This window comes from Leptinotarsa decemlineata, unplaced genomic scaffold, assembly GCF_025532065.1.
Source record: "Leptinotarsa decemlineata unplaced genomic scaffold, Ldec_3_MD MMD2_tig00026314_RagTag_RagTag, whole genome shotgun sequence".
Lineage (NCBI taxonomy): Eukaryota > Metazoa > Arthropoda > Insecta > Coleoptera > Chrysomelidae > Leptinotarsa > Leptinotarsa decemlineata.
The window spans coordinates 15,307,514-15,329,680 of NW_027412684.1; the positions used below are offsets into that span (position 1 = coordinate 15,307,514).

The 22,167-nt window shown below is 33.5% G+C and overlaps 2 protein-coding genes across 2 annotated transcripts in view; one reads left to right on the forward strand and one right to left on the reverse strand.

Moving 5' to 3' along the window:
• Setd3 (SET domain containing 3) overlaps positions 1 to 22,167 on the reverse strand; it is a 57,720-nt gene that overhangs the window by 32,690 nt on the left and 2,863 nt on the right. The gene's annotated exons all lie outside the window — the stretch shown is intronic.
• Positions 1,689 to 18,693, forward strand: LOC111510211 (uncharacterized). The gene is made up of 2 exons (XM_023166112.2): positions 1,689 to 2,025; positions 16,101 to 18,693. The coding sequence occupies exons 1-2, from the start codon at positions 1,900 to 1,902 to the stop codon at positions 18,333 to 18,335; spliced, it is 2,361 nt and encodes a 786-aa protein (XP_023021880.2). The 5' UTR covers positions 1,689 to 1,899; the 3' UTR covers positions 18,336 to 18,693.

Sequence of the window (22,167 nt, forward strand, 5' to 3'; positions counted from 1 at the left end):
TTAATCTTAATTTTTAATTGTTCAAAGTCGATTTTTTTATATTTCGATTGTTTAAATAATTAGTTAATAAGTAATTTTGCTTTAAAAAATCATAATTTACACTTTTGAATAGTTTGGCAAAAAAAAATGTTTTTTATTTATTATTTTATTGCTTAGTAGTTCAACAATTTGTTATAAACAAATATTGACCTACGTTATATTTTTTTTTGAAGCAGAAAAAAATTATAAAAACAGCTATATATAAAAAAGTGCCATTAAAATTTTTTTTCGTATCGTATCGTATTATAATAAATAAAAAAAAGTTTAATGGCACTTTTTCAAATATAACTGTTTTTAAAATTTTTTTTGCTTCACAAAAAAAATATAACGTTGGTCAATATTTGTTTATAACCAATTGTTAAACTAATAAACAATTACATAATAAATAATTTTTTTTGACAAACTAATCAAAAGTGTAAATTACGATTTTAAAAAGCAAAATTATTTCTTAACTAATTATTTAAACAATCGAAATATAAAAAAAATTGATTTTAAGCAATTAAAAATTGAAATTATGAAAAACATTTTTTTAAAACCATAATTATCTCTAGACAACAAACTAGCAAAAAAAAATTTTTCAAAAATATTGAATTTCTCTATTTGTTTAAAACAATTTAATAAACAAATTACGTAAAAAATTCATATCATATGTTAATAACGGCTATTTTTTAATGTGAGAACAGATAGGCTAAATATCAATTGAAAAAAAAAATTATCAACAATTTTTAGATATTTCATTTTGCAATAGTTATAAAAAATCATAATTAACAAATTAATAATTTTTTATGAATTTTTATCGCAGGATCGTATGAAGTTTATATATCAAAAGGGCTCCACGAAGTTTAAAATTTATAGGACAATTATTTATTCCTTTTATCCCATTATTTATGCCAACGGAGATTGGAAAAAAATTGTTAGTTAACACTTGAATAACTTTTTGAAAAATGGTGATAAAACTTTTTTTTCTACGGGACTCGATTCATTCAAGTGTCAAGAAGATACTATTTTTTTTTCAAATTTTTAAAATGATAGTTTATGTTATAAAAAAATATTTTTTTGATAAACTCTCTTTAGCGGCAGCGCGCGCATGTCGTAACGGCCGCGTGGAACCCTATTTTCAACGTCAAATTAAAATTATAAATAATGGAGATAGAGTTTCGGGGAAATTTCCTCCTCTTTAACGAGCTTTTTTTAAAATTGCTTAAATATTAATATTTTTTGAGTTATTAACGAAATTGTTATTAACAAATCTCATTTTGTTAATAACAATTGCAATTTTTTACCCGCACCAAAATCTTTCAAATACATTTTTCTATAGGTGATTCCGAATCGAATGAGCTATCGCTCATATTTTCAGGACCTTTATCTCTATTTTTCATGTTTTTGAACTTGTTCATTAGACTATTAATAAATCTTTCCAAGTCTCATCAACTCATGTGTCACACATGAGGACCAAATTTTCCCACCTTTTCCACCTTTCATAGCAGTTTCAGGGGGTGATTCTGACCCTTGTATTCTCTCCCGACTACGACCTTGTGGGCAACTCTCAACTGACTATATTATTTAATCAACGAAATTAAATAATTGCCAGTGTGTGGCTAGCCTAAATGTCCCTATCGGAGAAAGCTTTTGACACACCATCACAAGTAGTCGATCCGAGTAGATCTCCCCCACCATCGCGTGAAAGGATAATCGCATATTGTTGTAAACAAATCTTTAATCATTCATAGTCAGTAGATAGTTTCTCGATGTGGTTCTCTCCTGTAGAGTAAATATCGTACGGTGCAAGTGTGCAACGTAAAGAAATTTACGTTTTTCCGATATCTCCAAGACAATTGAAGCGATCAGGATAACTCGGATATGACGCGATTGAAATTTGTGATTTTCTTGATAGTTTTTGGTGCCACTTTCTGTCAGGACATCGAGGAGTATGAAGATTATTCGGAAGAAAATACCCGCAGGGAAATTAGACAATACAACCAAGACGTATGTTGAATTTTTTATAAAGTTGAAGTAGAATTAATAATTCGAATAAACAATTTTTGTTTTTGGTAAATATTGTAGCTAATTTATTATTCATATAAAAATATAACTCCTTCAATTCAAATAAGATTCCTCTTGGCTGGGATTAAATCAAATAGGTGAATGAATGTCATTACGATGTCATCGATGACATAAACAGATCAAGCTTATTCCGTGACATTAAAAAATCGTAATTCATGAATGAACTGTGTGTATTTTCTATAATGTTATCCAATTTGGTACTGAAGAGCCTTGGGGCAAGTGTCTTAATGCAAAACATCGGTGTATACCTGTGAGGGTGACAGTGTTCCATGTAAGTGCAATTTATTACCATTCATTTAAAGTAGAACTCATGTGAATGATATCTGATTTTTATTCCACAACGAATGTTTGAAATACAAACTGAGTAGATAAAAGTATGTTCTGTATAATTCAGTGTTCATATAGAAGTATTTGTTTCGAAAGAATTTTTTTCTTTCGTGCAATTCAATGTTTATATGAAGTAAGCTGTTTTAGGAGGACTTTCTTTCAGTTTGTGTCTGAAAGTTACTTCTTTGCATGATCTACACATCCATGTATAGAATTACTTATTTTCAAATTGATTACTTCCTTCCTTTCCTTGGAAGATTCCCTCATCCTTGTTTTTTGTATCAAGATGGAGTAGTAGAAAGCCAAAAACTTTCTTTCCCGAAAGGAAAATATTTAAGATATACGTGCCCATAATGTAATAATCCAGCCTTAGGTCTTACAAAATGGTGTTATTCAAAGAATATCATTCCTAATAGTCAATATATCAATCGCTTTGCATAAACCACTTTTTGAAAGAATTATTGCGACCCCGGAACTTTTAAAACCAATCTTATATAAAAGATTTCTTCTTCGTTGATTATTTCCTACAATTAACAAATAATGTTCATGTTCTATATTTTTTCATATTTATTCATATCTGCACGGTTTACCACTGTTATTTACCATTCACAGCAGCTTGCAAACGATCACTTTGAATGACCATTTGGGGTACCACAAGGTTTCCACCTTGATCATTTTGACGCAAATGTCACATTTTAATTTAAGGAGAATGAACTTCGAGAAAACAACATTGATAATACATCAAAGTCATTTTCAAATGGAATTAAAGCTATATATAAGTTCAAGATTATCGACCTTTAAGACTTGAATATCCTTAAGACTACGATACCTTATAAATAAACAAAACAATATAATGTTGCGTCTATGGATCATTCAAATGAGAGCCTCACTTAACCTTATTTACCACCACAAAATTACTTAGGAAAAAATTGAATCCTGTACAGTAATAAAATACTTGAGAAACGTCATTGAAATTTCATAATTTCTAAATTCACAAATCGATCAGTTTTATGGGACTTGAAATGTTTTTATGTAGTCACCGAGGTAACAAGTTATGGTCTCTTGGAAATCATGATAAAACCGAACAATACTCGTTGATTAAAACGTTTATTCGTTCTCATTGTTACACAAAATATATGCCAGTGTTTGACATTGAATCATAATCTGATTATGGGTAATCGTATTCATTGAATTGTTATTTATGGAATGTTACATATAGGAATTGTTTACAATAATATTCTTCTGAAAAGTGAATTATCGTTAAATACAATATTCGACCTTAGAGTTTGATCGAGCAGTGCTTGATACAAATAATAATACGGTTGAGGACAGACGCTTTTACTGAGCAAATGTCAGTAAAATATGCAAACAGAACTAATTTTAGCAGTACCTTTTTCAGTTTTCTTGAAACTGCAATAGAAAAAGGTAAAATTCATTGTGGGCTTTTATAGAGCTGAAATAGCATAAAACCTGAGCTGATCGGTCTCAGTCTGACATTTTATCTTGAGAAATCATTGTGAATACTATTCGAAACTCTTTGATTCTTTCTCTATTCTGAAAACAACAAAACAAATGAAACATTTTTTACTCTGCCACACAGGTGTCGTTGGTATTTTCCATTTCTTTGATCACAAACAAATGGATAATTGACGGTCAGGCGGTGACTATTAATCATTGTGTTGTACTTGATGTTCTTATCAAAGTTTGTTTTACTAACTTGATTATTACGAAAATGATTCATTGAAATCTCTTGTTTGTGCTCTTGGTTTACTACGAATGTTTTGTTTAATACAATACGACACATCCTATACACGAGGAACCTTTTGAACCCTGTAACTCTTTACAACTGCATTGAAACTTGGAGGCTTGGTGCAATCAAGAAATCATTTCACTGTCTCTATCTCTATCTTTCTTTTCCCTTCCTCAATGTCACCTCATATTTCACCTTGCAATAGATATACTTTCTATATTATTTCAATCAGACTTATTTTTTAGTTTAGTTGCTGGACAAAACATTTCTCTTGTTTCTCTTGATGGAGCCTACTCTGCTTTTCTTTTTGCAGAAGATGATAGCAACTCGTCCTTTATTTTCTTAGTTTCTGTTGTTCTAGTTGTGTGTCAGCAACGTCTCTTGTTCATCTTTTCCGGTCACCCCTCTTACTGTTCTTCTTTCCATTTCATGTTTTGTTCTTCTACTCTCTCTATTCTGCTGAATATCGTCTGCATTATCTTGGTACATGATTATTTTAAATTCTACCTACATTGAAGTGGTTTTCAGAAATGAAGCAAATAATCTTTGTTGATTTCGGTCCTGTTTTGGCCTATACACGATAACAAGCATAATAATAATATACAAAACAACAGTACAACACCATACACTAGTGACAGAATCTGACCTGTGTTACTTTATATTGGTCAAACGGGGATAACATTTTCGAAAAGAATAAAAGATAATAAGAGTATTTTTTTGAATGTGAAGACTAATTCTGCAATACATTTGCAAACAATCTTTTGGCAAAGGAGCATGCGTTCAACAATGACTATGACATGTTACATTCAAAAGGGAAAGGTGTGAAACTCAATTTTCTGGGATGCTTGGATTTCAAGAATTCGCAACATATCATTGAAGAGAACAACATCTGGGCTAGTAGGTCGTGGTCGAATGGACCGTGTAATACCAAACGTTTTGTCTGCTACTGCGGCATACATCATACATTATCGCACGTTGCTGAGAAGCAAGTTTTGGTCACCTCGATCAGTGTCTAAACCAAACCGCGTCAATCGATCAATCTGTTTGGACTTTAGCCTGACTCTGTTATTATTTCAGTGATTTATAGTTTTTTTAGTGCCTATTTCAGTGAGAACAAAGATTTGCCAGGTTGCATCCAATGGGGGATGTTCCTCAATTTGGGTTATTACAGCAAATGCAAGTTTGAACAAAATAAAGTTGAGTTTAATTCATGAGGTTTTCAAATTCACTTCGAAAAGTATTCAAATTGATGTATCCAATGTTGGGTTTTAATTTTTAAAGGGATTTGTTTCTAATTCACATATTGGCAACTATATCAAGTTGAAATAATTTATACGTACCTAGATATTCTACTTTTAAAAAGGAAAATTATCTTTATGAATCAACGATTAAGGCAAAATATAAATTATAGTTCAATACCACCTCTACAAGCCACATAAACAGCAGTTGTTTTGTTATTTATTTATATAGAGGAAGATAGGTTAGGTGCACAAAATGTCATATCTCACAGAATGTCTCGGAACTCGGAACATAAGTAAACAGAACAGCACGTCTCTGAAATATGTCATCTTTGTTTGTCTCATACAGGTAACAGATTCATTGTCCTTTATTAGCTATAACCGATGTTGCCAAATGGTGAAATAGAAACGAATCCCTTTAAATGTTGAATGCATTATTTCATTCCTCTTTTTCAAGTATTTAAATAATTTTTTAAAGAAAAAGGTTGAAATGATAAGTTTAAGATTGATTTTGTTCTTTCAATAGCTAGTTGAATAACCAGTTGTGATTATTAAATACGGGCAAAACAAAACAAAAAATTGGACTGTAAGTTCCACAGATCATCCTAAAAAAATCTAATCACCTCCTTAAAAAGTACGTTTTTCAACACAATGAATAAGAATATTCTCGTGCTTTCTGTGTTAGTGTGATAATTTTTCGAATATGGTCAAGTGTACGTGAGAAAATGAAAATCAAAGATAATCACCCTGAACAGGTATGCTTTGCAGATGTGATAATGTCCTAATGAAATTTAAATGAGCTCATTGAGACTATACAAGGAGATATGGCAATTTGGAGACTCCTTCTGCTTGTCAAGGAAATAGATGATCAGATTGAGGGTCGATTCTCCAATGTAGGTGAAATTTCTATAAAAAATGAGTGGTTGTCGATGTTTTTTCAACGTCCTCATCTAATGTGCAAGATAAATGAAAATGAGAAATTATAACGAACTGTTTATCGTTTATCGGTAGTTTTAGAAAGAAAGCACTATCAGTATATTCAATTACAAGCAAACAGGGAACTTTACATGTACGTGGTACCCCATCATAATTTCTTAGCTACAAATATCTCAGCAGTAAGGTCTCAGTAAAAAAGGCTCAGGACAAAAATATCTGCTGACAAAAACATCTCATACAAAAAAGTCTCTAATTCCATTATTGACATATTTTTGTATTGAGATTTTTTCGTGCGAGATGTTTCAGTCTCGAGATGTTTTTTACTGAGATGTTTTTGGCTGAGATATTATTGTTTGAGATATTATTCCTGAGATAAAAAGAAGAGGAGCCCATGTTCATGTAATGAAAATCAGTCCTGAATAAGTCCCTTTATTCAGTTAGCACCAACTTAGTAGGCAAAACAAATTATCGCTTTTGGGATTTGTTTCATTATTGTTTCATTATCGTTTATATCACATTTTGAAACAGGGAAAATTTTAAATTCCGAAGAGTGGATTACAAAAATAAAACTTGCATTTCTTCAACAATCAAATTACTCAAGTATCGGTTTGGTTCTAGATTGAAGATATTTACAAACGTTTTGATATGACACATATTCAAAAAGTTGCGAAATATAAAACCGCTAAGACATTCTGTCCTATAGTATTTCTCAGTGGAACACCTCGATGTATTTTCAAGGGTTATAATGTTTTCTAATAGCAACTGTTGACTTTTGCCTGCATACTGCAGAGCAGAAGCACAGTCATCTGAGATGAAAAATATATATAAATATCAAAAAGACACTTATTGTGAAAAAATATCCGCTTTTTGCCCTATTAAAATTGTCAACAAACAAGATATATTGATTTTGAAAGGATTAAGTAAAGATTTGCTCAACTACTGTAACATTTTCCATGGAATGAATTGATTAATAATATCGGTCGCCTAATGTGATTTTAATTAAAATAACTTGTTTTGATTGAATATTCTGCGAAATGACCGCATAACTTCCATGAATAACTACAAATTTTTCTGTCAATTCGTGATTCATATGAATTTTTCTAGAACTCATTTTTTGGTCTCTTGCCAAATTGAAAGAGTATCTAGTTACAGAATAGGCAGAATAAAGAAGCCTGAAAATATGATTTAGTTATGGAACTAAAAACAACAAAAGATGGAAAATTGATTCTAAGAAAAAATACAGCATGAAAATTCATTTGCAAAAATGTGTGTTGCCTTCTATAACTCTGTATTTGATGAGTTGAAAGTTATTATTTATCGAAGATCTATAAAAAACGTATTCAACAATTTATTAATTATTCTTACATGAAAGTTTATAACATTGCACCACATCACAACAATATACTTAAAAAAGCTAGTGTTTAGTGAATCACATATTGTGATTTTGTGAACTGTTATGTGAAAATATCATAATGGAGAGTTTTATAAATAAGATTCTCCCAAATGAAAATGGAGTTTTTATGAGAGAACAGTTATTGGGAAACGTTCGGCTTTCTACTTCTCTATCATCATACAGAAAGACACTGAAAGAAAAAATCTATAAGAAACAACTACTTTTCAATATATGAACACTAAATCACACAAGAGTAACTTTTTACCAGGAATCTTTGAAGAAGTCTACTCTACCCATTTTTTGAGTTTGCATTCGATTTTTTTGACGTAAATGCATACACCTTATGCCGTTGGCTAGACATTCAGAAATAAAAGAAGAAATTTCTCGTTCATTGGTAATCATTACAACTCATTTTGTCACTATATTTGGGGGATATTTTCTTTTGCTTTTGCTATTTTGGCCCCATATCAATTTTGATTCCAGTTACCGATTATTTTGCATAGGCAAATTAACATTCTCTTGGAACTCTTACTTAAACAGACGTTATTGGAGTGAATTATATCAACATTTCATTTAACATTTCAATGAGCCGGATTTTCAAGAAAAAATAATTTCAAAGATTTCTAGTTTATGCTCTGTTATTATTATGTATTGAAAGTTTTAGAATCTGTTTTTGTATTGGAGTATTGAATGACAAATATTCTCCACATTTCAAATGATAAATAATTCAAAATGATTTCCAAATCTTTATATCAAAACCTACACAATTCGCAATATTACGGTAACTAAAAATTTTCGGAATAGAGAATCTTAAATGAATTAATTTTTCTTGCTAAATTATAACAGATGAGGATTTATTCTTATTGAAAACAATTTTTGGTAGTCTCGTCATTTTTATTTTCAATCTCTCTCGCTTTGAATTGATAGTTTCCCTACCCACAAATGTATTGAAGTAAGTTCTCTTCAAAAAGGAATTCAACGCAAATTAATTAATGACAGCTACTGTATAGAACAGATGAACAATTATTTTAGATCCTGCGGAACTCATTTTTGACATAAAATCTCAAAGATAATCAGAATTACTTTATAAATAATGCATCATTTGACTTGCATGTTCTAAGTGGAAGAATTTCAAATCGATACCCTGTATAATTTCCCTGTGCATTTCATAGTGATAATATACGTTATTGTACATGAAATGAATAATGATTACAAAGCTTAAGTGATAAGAAAAAGAAAACCAAAACAAAATTTGCTGCCCAACAGAAGAATCCATTTACTGGATAATACATAATATAATAATGCAGTATAAATAAAGGCTGCTTAAGCTGAATATATAACGAAAGATTGACATATTGAGGATTTGACAAATTGAGAGATAAATTCACATATATGATGGAATTAAGAAAAACAAGATGACATATTAATTAATTATTATCTAGTTGCAGGCAGTAAGCTAGATGATGGTTTGTTCAATTTTGAATAATATGGTCTTCATCGTATCGAAACTACTGTCACATTGACTGCAGTGGGTATTATAATTTTTTTAGCCGATGTCGCGACAGTATTGGTGTCGCCAACAAATATCAACCTGCTGTCGAACGTCACCCCTAGATCTTCGACATCTTCTTCGCGAAGGAGTATTTCATCTTCGAAAGTATAAAAATACTCAATAATATTGGCATTTATGAAGATGAGGAAAAGCAGGGTCCCAGATTGGAGCCTTGTAGCACACCGAATGGTGATAAGTATGGTGCAGAAGCAAATTCATTATAAAAAACAACATTGGGTCTCTGATCTAAATAAAAACGTAGAAGTTGAGTTAGTGAGATATTCGAACCAATTTGAGATATTTTCTCTAGTAATATTAAGTAACTAATTCTGTCGAATTTAGTATATAAAAATATTTGCATACAAGTCTGAAGCTGTATAAAAATCTCAACGATGAAATGAATATTAAAATAGTGTTACGAAGCGTTCTGCCATTCGAAATTTTCACGTTTGAATTGGTTCAATGCAAATAAGCAAAATAATATAGATAATTGAAATAACCCACCCGTAAAAGCGAAAATTAATTTCCGCAAACAAAATCCGGTTTCCATGAGACAAATTTTGCTCGTAGACTGGAAATTATTCACCGAACTAAACTAACGTGGTTCATGATGCGGTTGTGGGAACGAACACTGAAATATAATTAATCATCAATTACCATCTGAAAACAAATGAAAGTTCCTAGCGCGTCACGATGTTAGTCTGCATCTGGTGGAAGTGACAGCAATTACAATTTTCCTCAAATGTGAAGATAAATAAACCGTAACGTTAAGATAAATAACTATTTTATCTGTTCGGAGAAGCCGAAACGGTTCATCAACTTCCTCAGTATTACTTATAAGCTGTTCCATGCACATCTGTCGCGGGACTTTTTCTGTAATGTTACCACCTGTCATTTATAAACAACTTTTTCCTAGTGCGATTTAAATCCAACGTAAATAGCAAGCACCGCTCTCAGAGGAACTGGAGCATATTTCTGTAGTGCTTGTTCTTCTCCGTAAAAAAGAACCTGCACCATTTCTTGGAACATCACTTCCAATTGTATAGCTTTTGAAGTCTACTCCAGTACTCCAAATAATAGAAAATCCCTCCAGAACCTCTAAACTCAACAAACAATCCTGAACAACCTTCCCACATTTGTCACTCTCTCACTCTTCCTTTAACTTTTATTAAACTCAGCCCTGTTCACGATAAAGAACACAGCTTCAGGACCAGATGACATACCAATGATCTTCCTAAAATATTTACAGTCAGAAACTAGAATTCAACTGCTCGAACTTTACAACGAAATTTGGTGCAACCAACAATTTCCGGCTATATGGAGAGAAGCAACCATAATACAAATAAAAAAGAACAACACAAATACCAATCTTCCCAATTCCTTCAGACCAATTTCTCTAACATGTGCTCCATGTAAAATTTTCGAGAAAATGGTTAATAGACGCTTACACTGGTACTTAGAATCGCACAACCTCTTAACTTCAGAATAGGCAGGTTTTCGATCAAACAGATGCACGAAAGTAAGAAAGACCTAATTGCCGTTAGTCTAGATATTGACAGCGCCTTCGACACGATTCGCAAAACTACCATTTTTGAAAAACTCATGGATTTTGGACTAACTGGAAACATTTTCTCCTTTCTACAAAACTTCTTTACCAACAGATCTTTTAAAGTTGTTACAAATGGACTGTCATCTACACTACTCGGTTCTTAGCACCGTCACATATGTATTATACGCCGACGACCTCATCCACTACTGCCAAGGCAAAGCCACGGTCAGTACTTGCACCTTACTTCAAAAGGCCCTAGACAGCATCCACAATTGGTCTCTCAAATCCGGACTTCACTTTTCAACAACAAAATCTAAAGTAATCCAGTTTATCAAAAGACTTAATCCTCTACCTCCACAATTAGATCCCAATGGGGATCAGTTACAAGTGGTTGATCAACATAGATTCTTGGGAGTTATCTTTGATAAAAAACTCACATGGAGATAACATATTCAGGAGACAAAAGCTAACTGTCTGAATCGTATCAACATTTTAAAATAATTAGCTCATCACTAATGGGGAGCAGAAGAGGAAATACTAATACGGACTTACAGATCATTAGTCCGCTCCAAACTGGATTACGGAAGAATCCTTTATATGAATGCCTGCAAAACATACCTCAAATACACAATCCAAAACACAGCACTACGAATATGCCTGGGTGTCTTCAGATCCAGTCCTATGGAAAACATTCATATTGAATCCTCTGAACCACCTCTCTTTATACGACGAAAATACCAACTATTATCATATTTCTCCAGGGTATATGCTAACCCACAAAACCCGGTATTTCAATTAATTGATTCTATACAACCAGCTCCCCAAACGACCCAGAACGTCGCTTTCACCTTCACAATTATTATACCCTGTTTCAAGAAACACCAACCTCAAAGCTACAACTCTTATAAAACTGTCTAAAACTCCGCCATGTACCAAAAATTCGTAGTCTAACATAGTCTTCATACAAAGATTCAGAGAACTGATAAATAACCAGCAATTCGACAAAATCCTTTATACTGACGCATCCAAAGAAGTTATTGGTACAGGATGTGCGGTTACTACACTCGATGCAATAATAGCAACATACAAACTCCCCAATGTCTGTAGAATACACACAGCTGAACTATATGAAATATTACAAGCGTTGAGGTTTCCAGTACAAGATAACAGTAAACTTGTCATATGCACAGACTCCTTTTCATCAATATTCTTTATCAAAAACAGTTACTCACATCATCCTTTGGTTCAAGATATCCTCGATACCTGCCACCACCATCGTACCAGAGGCGTTCTTGTGAATATCATCTGGATCCCTTCTCATGTAGGAATTACGGGCAACGAACGTGCAGACCAAGCAGCAAAACAAGCTTGTTCCTCCGAATTGCCCGAGGAGCAGATCCAACTTCACCAAGACTTGAAATCAGCAGCTCGACAAATGATGATACAAACATGGCAAACACATTGGAACACATGTACCACCAAACTACATACAATCCAACCCACAGTTTCGGCGCTGGACCTGCCCCCAATGACAAGAAAGGACAAAAGTGTTATAAGAAGACTCAGAATAGGCCACTCCCGACTCACCCATGGATACCTGATGTCTTCCCCTACTTGTGAATTTTGTGGTAATGCAAGACTCACAATTGCGCACATACTTTTGATTTGTATACACTACAGCCCAATTCGCCGCAAACACAAACTCAGTGGAACTCTCAAAGACATTCTCGGCCTACCTAACCAGCTCAGTGTCGTGATACAATTTCTGAAGGACTGTCGACTGTTTCATTTGATATGATTTTTTTGTTTTGTATTATTATGTAAATGTATCACAGATCCCGTGTCAGTGGCCATTAGATGCCGAGACACGTTATTAATAAAAAAAATAGAAAAAGATTGGAACGATAAGTACATATACAGGCTGATTCACGGTGGATGGCACATTAGACGTTTCTAGTGAACCAGACAACGGATCACTTTGAAAATTTAATGGAGGGCATATTCGGACATTCTCTAGCCAACTAAAATATTTTCGACAATGCGGTGTTGCCGCTTCTATTAGAAAGCAGTAGCAACTTTGATTTTTCAAATGGAACACTCTGTATATAATATTATTTTTGGAATCTCCAACAATTGCCCGACAACTTTTCTTGATATTTCCCTATACCTATCTGTTACCGTTCTCGAAATAAAAATTAATTTCAATTTTTTTCTTCGAAAATCATGACTTCTAAAAATGCCGATATCTTTAAGTTAAGAAGTACTATGATATCGAAATTTGGTTTGGAGTTAGGTGATACTTGGACACTTCCCACACGTCAGCCTAATCTCCGTTACTTCAATACAGGGTGGTAAAAAAATACAGTTTTTTCGTTTGCTTGAAAAAGTTGCTGAAATTTGATTATTTTAAATGGAACACCCTGTATATTATTGAAAATTCGGAAAGCTGCTGAAATTTGCTTTCTTTCTATGTATATCATACCTATACCTAACTAGTCAAGTTTCGGACTTATGAACATTTATTTGTGAAAATGTCCCTTCAGAATGGTATTTCCATTCGGTATTTGGTAAGCAGGCCATGATTACTATTTGACAGTAGTGTTGTGACATTCTCCTAATAATATCGACATTTTCGTCACTTCAGAAGTTGCAAATACCTTCAAAACGATGGAACAAAACTATTCAAACGAAGTTCTTATGAATTTGTTTATTATTTTTGGACAGTGTGACAAAATTATCAGCAGAACATGCAGAAAGTTCAATGAAATGTATCCGAATCTACCGCCAATGAACCTCAAGAAATTTATACGAATTCAGAACAATTTTAATGCATTTGGATCAACTTTAAAAGCACCAAGAAACTTGCCTCGACCCGTAACTTTCGAAGACAACCAGATTAATGTCTTAGCATATTTTCACGCATTTCCCGAGTCATCGATAAGAAGTGCTGAAGAAGATTTGGGTATAAAATATTCATCGGTTCAAAGAATCTTGCGAAGACATAAAATGCATGATTATAAATTCACCAAAATTCAAGCAATGAAGCCTCAAGATCCTCAACAGAGAGTAGAATTTTGTGAAATGTTGTTGACACGCATTCAAGAAGATCCACTTTTTTTAAATAAAATTATTTGGACTGATGAATCGAAATTTTCGAGAGAAGGGATTTTCAATAGAGAAAATCGTCATTATTGGTCCAGTGAAAATCCTCACGTCACAAAAGAAGCCGGATTTCAAGAAAAATTTAGTTTTAATGTCTTCTGCATGTTGATGGACAACAAATTGAGTTATGTGATATACGAGGAGTCATTAACATCCAGAAGCTACCTGAATATTTTGGAGAATACTGTAGACAGTTTCGTGGATAATCTGCCACTCGAAGATTATCGAAACTGTTGGTACCAACTAGACGGAGCTCCTGCACATTGCACAAGAGAAGTGAGCGCAGAACAGGATAGACTATTTGACGATCGGTGGATGAGGCGCTTGGGACCATGGAATTGGCCAGCGAGATCACCCGATCTTAATCCATTAGATTTTTATTTGTGGGGAATGTTTAAAGAAGAAGTTTACAAAATACCCGTGCGTTCGAGAGATGAATTGTTAGAAAGGATTGTCCAAACATTTGAAGATTTGGATCCCAATGAAATCAGATCTGCCACCACGAAAGCAGTCAACACCCGCATTTTAAAGTGCTTGGAAGTGAACGGCCAGCGATTCGAACATATTTTGAAATATTCCACATGATTGTTTTACTTTTTTACAATTATTCATATCAATATTTCCAATTTCAAGTTTCTTGGTGCTTTTTTAAAGTTTATCCAAACATATTGAAATTGTTCTGAATTCGTATAAATTTCTTGAGGTTCATTGGCGGTAGATTCGAATACATTTCATTGAACTTTCTACATGTTCTGCTGATAATTTTGTCACACTGTCCAAAAATAATAAACAAATTCATAAGAACTTCGTTTGAATAGTGTTGTTCCATCGTTTTGAAAGTATTTGCAACTTCTGAAGTGACGAAAATGTCGATATTATTAGGAGAATGTCACAACACTAAATAGTAGTCATGGCCTGCTTACCAAATACCGAATGGAGATACCATTCTGAAGGGACATTTTCACAAATAAATGTTCATAAGTCCGAAACTTGACTAGTTAGGTATAGGTATAATATACATAGAAAGAAAGAAAATTTCAGCAGCTTTCCGAATTTTCAATAATATACAGGGTGTTCCATTTAAAATAATCAAATTTCAGCAACTTTTTCAAGCAAACGAAAAAACTGTATTTTTTTACCACCCTGTATTGAAGTAACGGAGATTAGGCTGACGTGTGGGAAGTGTCCAAGTATCACCTAACTCCAAACCAAATTTCGATATCATAGTACTTCTTAACTAAAAGATATCGGCATTTTTAGAAGTCATGATTTTCGAAGAAAAAAATTGAAATTAATTTTTATTTCGAAAACGGTAACAGATAGGTATAGGGAAATATCAAGAAAAGTTGTCGGGCAATTGTTGGAGATTCCGAAAATAATATTATATACAGAGTGTTCCATTTGAAAAATCAAAGTTGCTACTGCTTTCTAATAGAAGCGGCAACACCGCATTGTCGAAAATATTTTAGTTGGCTAGAGAATGTCCGAATATGCCCTCCATTAAATTTTCAAAGTGATCCGTTGTCTGGTTCACCAGAAACGTCTAATGTGCCATCCACCGTGAATCAGCCTGTATTTGAAGCAGCAATTTGTCATTTCTCGACGGTTCCGATCTATCGGAATTGGTGCTCTACGACTTCAAAATGGTGCAAGATTATTTTTTTAAATTCAATAGATGGAAATGAGAACGAAACAGTGAATATTTTCCCTCCTGTAGACGCCCTTTGACCATTTTGGTTGCGCAGATCATAGTGATCCGGCTTTTGAAACCTTTCACAGAAAGCTTCTAAGCGGTGATTAGGTTGAATTAATGCATGTGCTTATTAATATTCTCAGGCTCATGTATCTGCTTTCGAATAGTTCACCCTAATTGTAATAACACCAAGGGTTATCCTCTAGCTCACTTGTTCACTCAATACGTTCTGTGCTACATGTACCGAAAACAAATTTGGATTGTTACCAGATTAGACTTAAATTCGTACTATTATACTGAATAGTACTTTTATTTGGAACTGTGTAAAATTACAATGTCAGCTGTATTATTTTCCCTAGCGTTGCATTTTTACTTATATAATTTTCCTTCCTTCCAGACGTGGCGACCTGCAAGACTTTCGGTGGAAGAAACCCCTGGCTGGTCACCCAAAGAGGAGCCACAAGCACTCTCAGATATCAAAATCGAAAGGAGGCGTCTGCGCAAACGAAAAAGGAAACCACCACTAATAGAGGATGGCGATCCTTACCCAGAGTTACCACCCAGAAGAAAAGTACGTCCACATGTATTGGAGGAAATGCGAGAACTATGGAGGGAAATGGAGGAAGACGCAATCAGCAAGCCGAACGTGAGAAGGAGAGTAACGCCGGTATACCAGCCTTCGAAAGAAAGCGAAGAAAAAACTGATTGGCATGTTGGTACAGAAAATAGAAATCAACCAAATGAAGTACTGAAGAAACCGACTGAACCAGAAAATACCCAATCATCAAAACCTCCGCTAAACACAATATCCGATCTAAAGAAATTGCTGAAGAAGACAGGCGGAAATATCAGCCTCAGCGAGCTACTGCAGCAGAAAAATCTATCGCTGGCCGAACTCCTGAGCGGAAGTGAAAAAGCGATATCCGTGTTAACGGAGCCACCACCACAAGCCATTGAGTCTGCCCAAATGCCAACAGAACCCGAGCAGATCCACAAATACAAGAGGCTACCACCCTCTATAGCACTGAAGAAAACTACAGACCGAAACTATGAAGTCGAAGCAGACTCAGTGGAGTCGCTAAGTGCCAAAGAATTAATGGAGGCTCAGAGAAAACGCCTTGCCATACTTGGTGCCAAAGAAAGTAAACTGTATTCTACTGTTGCTCAATTTGACGTGTTCACAGAAGCTACGACTGAGAGAAGAATCTTCGTTCCAGCTCATCCCAAATACTACACCTCCATGAACTTCAAACCTGACTTTCTTTCAGACCTTATGCCTTTCGAGAAATCTGCTAGCACGACCTCAACCACTACGAGTACAGTCTCTCCTAGTACAGCAGAAACGATAGAAGCTGAGGCGGCAGCTGTGAAGAAGAAGGGCGCATTGCCTACCACGAACGCTAAACTGAAACAAACGACGAAGAAATTGAAAGAGGAGGGTTATCCCTTCCCTTTCGAATTTCCGAAACCCTCGAAAATAAGCCTGAACGAAATCATTGGTTTGAACTACGAAGGTAACGATAGCGAAGACGGTGGAGAGCCTTTGCGGATGCCAATAGACATAAAAACTAGCATCGACACTAACAAGGAACAGGTTAGTGTAACAACTGAAATACCTAGGGAAAACGTGACTCTTGTAACCGCTAGAGAGGAAATTATGGAAATAATGAAAGACCCCACCGCTAGAGACTCTCTGTCCCGTATCTTGGAGATCAGAAATATGACACTGCAAGAGTTGGTAGAGCAGAGGGAGCGCGGTTCTAGCCAGCTTCACTTAGCGGATATTTTCCACAACAATACCAGGGAGCCGGAACCCAAAGAAGAGCCCCTGATCGGACAAATCAATCCAGAGTATTTTGACGTGTTCAAATCGTACGAAAGGAAGCAGAAGAGTCTGGATGTGAGGAGAGAGGAGAATGAAGGAAATCATATTTCTACTACGATTGGGAAAACTGTAGAAGCAGTAACTAGGAAGACTGTGGAAGCAGTAACTGGGAAGACGGTAGAAGCAGTAACTGGGAAGACTGTAGAAGCAGTAACTGGAAAGACTGTAGAAGTTGTAACTGCCAAACTGGAAAAAATGACAATCAAATCGACGGAACTGTATCCTGAGGTGGAACAGGAAAGTTCTGGAAATTCGATCACTTTCCCTTGGAAGCAGCTGTATCCAGATATATTCTCAGAATCTCTGGAAAGCGAGAGAGATTTCATAGACCCTAGAAAAAAATTTATAGATGAAAACAGCAAACGTGTGGAGGATAGCGACATCGACTATATTTCTACTATAAATGAAATATACGACGCGGATGATAACATCTTCATGAACATTCCTTCCGGTGTGAAATCCGCACTTTTCGTCAGTTTAGCCATAATAGGGCTATCTCTGATCGTCTTCATCGCCATCTTGGTGATACTCAGGTGTTTACAAAGAAAAACACGTGCAGCAAACTACTGCAGCAGCTTATCTTCGAGAATGAGGTCGCCGATGATTCTCCAAGGTCGTAGTACGGCAGCTATCAAGTCTTTCATGAATGAAACGTTGGGCAGAAAGAATAATTACGTTAGATCCAGTATGAAGAGTGTGTCTGATAACATTTGGGTTGTCGGCAAAGAAAGAAAAGACTCGTTTTGATGGTTAAATGGCGTTATGTGACTGTTGGTTATTTATTGTTGTTATTTATGTGATCGCAAGTGCAATATTTTTAGGTCTAAGATACTTAAGCTTCCACTCCTAGTCGATATGCGGATGTATCGAAAATGGTAAAAAACCAGTTTCCCGATTATCAAATTGTAAAAGTTAGATTTTGGAATTGATTATCATCCAAGGAGTGTAGGTTTGTCTATTTCGTCTATTTCAATTGGTATTGTATTCCTGGATTTCTCTTTCAATCAAATACCAAATAGCTCAACACTATTTATACAATTTTCTGGTATTGTGAAATGTTTTTCTACTCATTTTATTTATTATAGGAATTAAAATTATTATTCATGAGTAATTGTTTATGTATATATATATATATATATATATATATATATATATATATATATATATATATATATATATATATATATATTTATATATATATATACATCAAAAGGGGGAAATTCGTGGACAGAACACTCAAGAAATATGAGGCCAATAGCCAGAAACACGTGTCCGCGGTTTGCCTCCATATTTCTTGAGTGTTCTGTCCACGAATTTCCCCCTTTTGATGTATATCATACACACTCGATAATAATCTATATCTATATCTATATATATATATATATATATATATATATATATATATATATATATATATATATATATATATATATATATATATATATATATATATATATATATGAAAAAACTTTCGAAAAAATGGTTTTTATTTACAATATTTGCGAAGCTTTCGCTTCATTTTAAAGCTTCTTCAGGGCTATCTAAAATACAATTTGGTTTAATTTTAACAGAAAAAGGTTAATATTGATACTTACAGTAAATATAAAAAAAATATATTAGAACACTGTTGATTGATATCTATCTATTCGTTTGTTCATAGTATTGGGCTGTTTCACAATTTCTACCATTTCAAGAAAAAGTCTTTTTTTGTAATTGTTTTCAATTTGTAAAATCATACTTTGTTCGTAATTTGGAAAATGATTTTTTGTAATACAATGCTCAGCCAAAGCACAAGATTTTTTATTGAGTCTTTTATTTTATATATATATATATATATATATATATATATATATATATATATATATAAAATATATATATATATATATATATATATATATATATATATATATATATATATATATATATATATATATATATATATTCTTTATGAGATCCTCAAAAAACTCAATTCACGAAAATTAAAAGAAAACGAGTTTCTCGAAAATAAATCTGTTGCAAAGCCAAACTTTTCGAGGTCGACTTTCGAATGAGAGTTGGTTTCTGTCTTTTTCTACAAGAGGCGAGTTGTTGCATTCGAATCCATTTTTTTCAAATTTTGATAGAGGATAGATGTGAAACCCATAACGTTCTTAAATCCGTGATTAATTCTTCCGGTGCCAAAAGTCAAGATTTGTACGTAATTAATTTGGATTACAACTGACATTTACAAAACAGGAAAAATTGAAGATATTCTTTATCTTCACACAAATCAGAACTTAAATTTTTTTGAAAAAAAAGCATTTGACCTATCACCACTTCCTTGTGCAATAAACAATTTTTGATTATGCTGTCAGTTGTCAACTATGTGAAATTTTACGATACGTTTTGTTTATCAAATGACATCATGGCCTCATTGAACGATTACTGTTGAATTTCAAAACTAATCTCAACTGGTAACTAGAAAATACCAAAACCCAAAGCCCCGTTGAGCCGTTTTCGATTTGAGTTTGGGTAGCCCACTAGTCGAACTGATGAAGCTACCGTGTAGCGAAACGCGTGAACATTGTATAATTATTATCATGGATATTCATAAAATATATTCGTAGGATAAACAGCAACACCATCAAACATAAGTTGTCACGATCAACTAGATCAACCGGTATTTGTAGACTTTAGGTGCATGAAGAAGAAGAAGAGGAAGATAATGAAGAATAAAAAGCACCTGTATTCGTGGACAGTGAACATGCGCATTAATAACTTTTTCTCAGTAATAGTCCTAAAAATTGAAATTAGGGAACATTCAAGGTCACGAGTTAAGGATAAAGACAGGGACAGAGACAAAAAGTGACAAAAAGTTTTATAGATAATTTTATAGAAACATCAAGATAGAAACAAATATTATGATGACGGAATTTGACCTAAACGTGATAGTCAGAATCTGCAGTTTTTGTAAAATATTCAATTCAAAAATTTTCAATCTTATCTATGAATATAACCAATATAGCAACCTTTTTCTTGTAATACCCCGCTTGCAACTGCTGCAGATCTGTTCAAGAGAGAATTTCCAATCAGGTTTTATGTTCTTGTATCGAACTCCCGACACATACTTGTGGGTTCAGTGGATTGTAATTATTTAGAAACCGTGCCCGGAAATTCAATTTCTAACAGCAAGAAAACGTGAAATCAATTCGTTTGTTTCTAGACTCCCTGGTGACATTCGAACGGATGCATATTATTGTAATCTAGCGTCTGTTTGAAGGATCATGGATCGGTTCAGTATTCTCTTCTCTGTTCCTCCAGACATAAATTGATGTGGGCGTCTTTATTTATACAAAGACAAAACACAACGCGCAATGTTCGATGCTAATTTGAAGAGTTGGCAATGACAACTTGATATATGGCAGTAGACAATCTTGGACAAAAAATTTACAACTATAATGAGGGCAAAGAAAAATTTTACGTGCGTCATCAGTTTGTGCATCCGAGATAAGTCGACAAACAAATCAATAAAAACTGATTTTGAACAACCGAGTCTTTTAATGAAAAATAGCTTTAATTCAAGAAACTCATTAAAGAGTAACAAAGAGGCATTTTTAATTTGAAGTCAAAATTTATAATAATCAAGATTCACAGTTTATCAGTTGTGAAAACATCTGTAGAAGAAAACTTCTGTGAAGTTAGTAAAGCCACTTGAAGTAAAAATAATGAAATATAATTTTTATTTGTATTACCTCACAAATTAGTGTGACATAGAAATATTTGAGTTTCATTATGACAAAATTTATCGAATAACTGTCAAGAATTTGTCGATAATGAAAAATAATTGTTGCCCCCTTCCTTTTTGTTAACAGGAGTTCTGCTGACTTGATATTCAAGTTAGTCTTAGTGGAATTCTTAATAAAACTCAAATGTTATAACTTCTGTTATCAATATCTGAAAATTATTGCTTTTTTCGTGTTGTTATAATTTGTAATCGTGTTGTAATTTCCATTCTGAATTCAGTTTGAATTTATGTCAAATAACAAAACTGCAATAACATTAGTTACAAATACAAAATATAAAAAGTTTCAATTCTTATTTTTCATGAGTCATTAATGTACTACAGAAAACACCAGCGTTAATGGTAAAGGTATCTGATTGAAAACCATTGATGGCTGCTTGTGATGAAAGGTCTTAGTTAAGTTAGAAGGTTCCAAAACAAAAATGATTTGGCAACAAGTTTAATCAATGGATCCCCAAACCAGAGACGGTTGAAGGTCTTAGAATGTCAAAATAATGTTTGTCTGAAAACAATTTTAAGGATACTTAGTATGTGTTCTAATTGAAAGATATTGCAATTAAATTATCCATTTTCGTGGAATAAAAACTATAATTTAAATACTGAAATCAGTATAGCTTTTTGCCATTCTGAAGCTTATGATTAATGAGAATGAGTCTACCCAAAAGACCATCGAAGTAAGGATTAGTTGAGAATTTTATATGATATAAGTTGATATGAGAGAAAAACCGTTCTTAAAGTAATGTCTTAAGGTACCTAAGAGAGTTCAGGATGCCATACATCGTGTAATATATGAAAAAG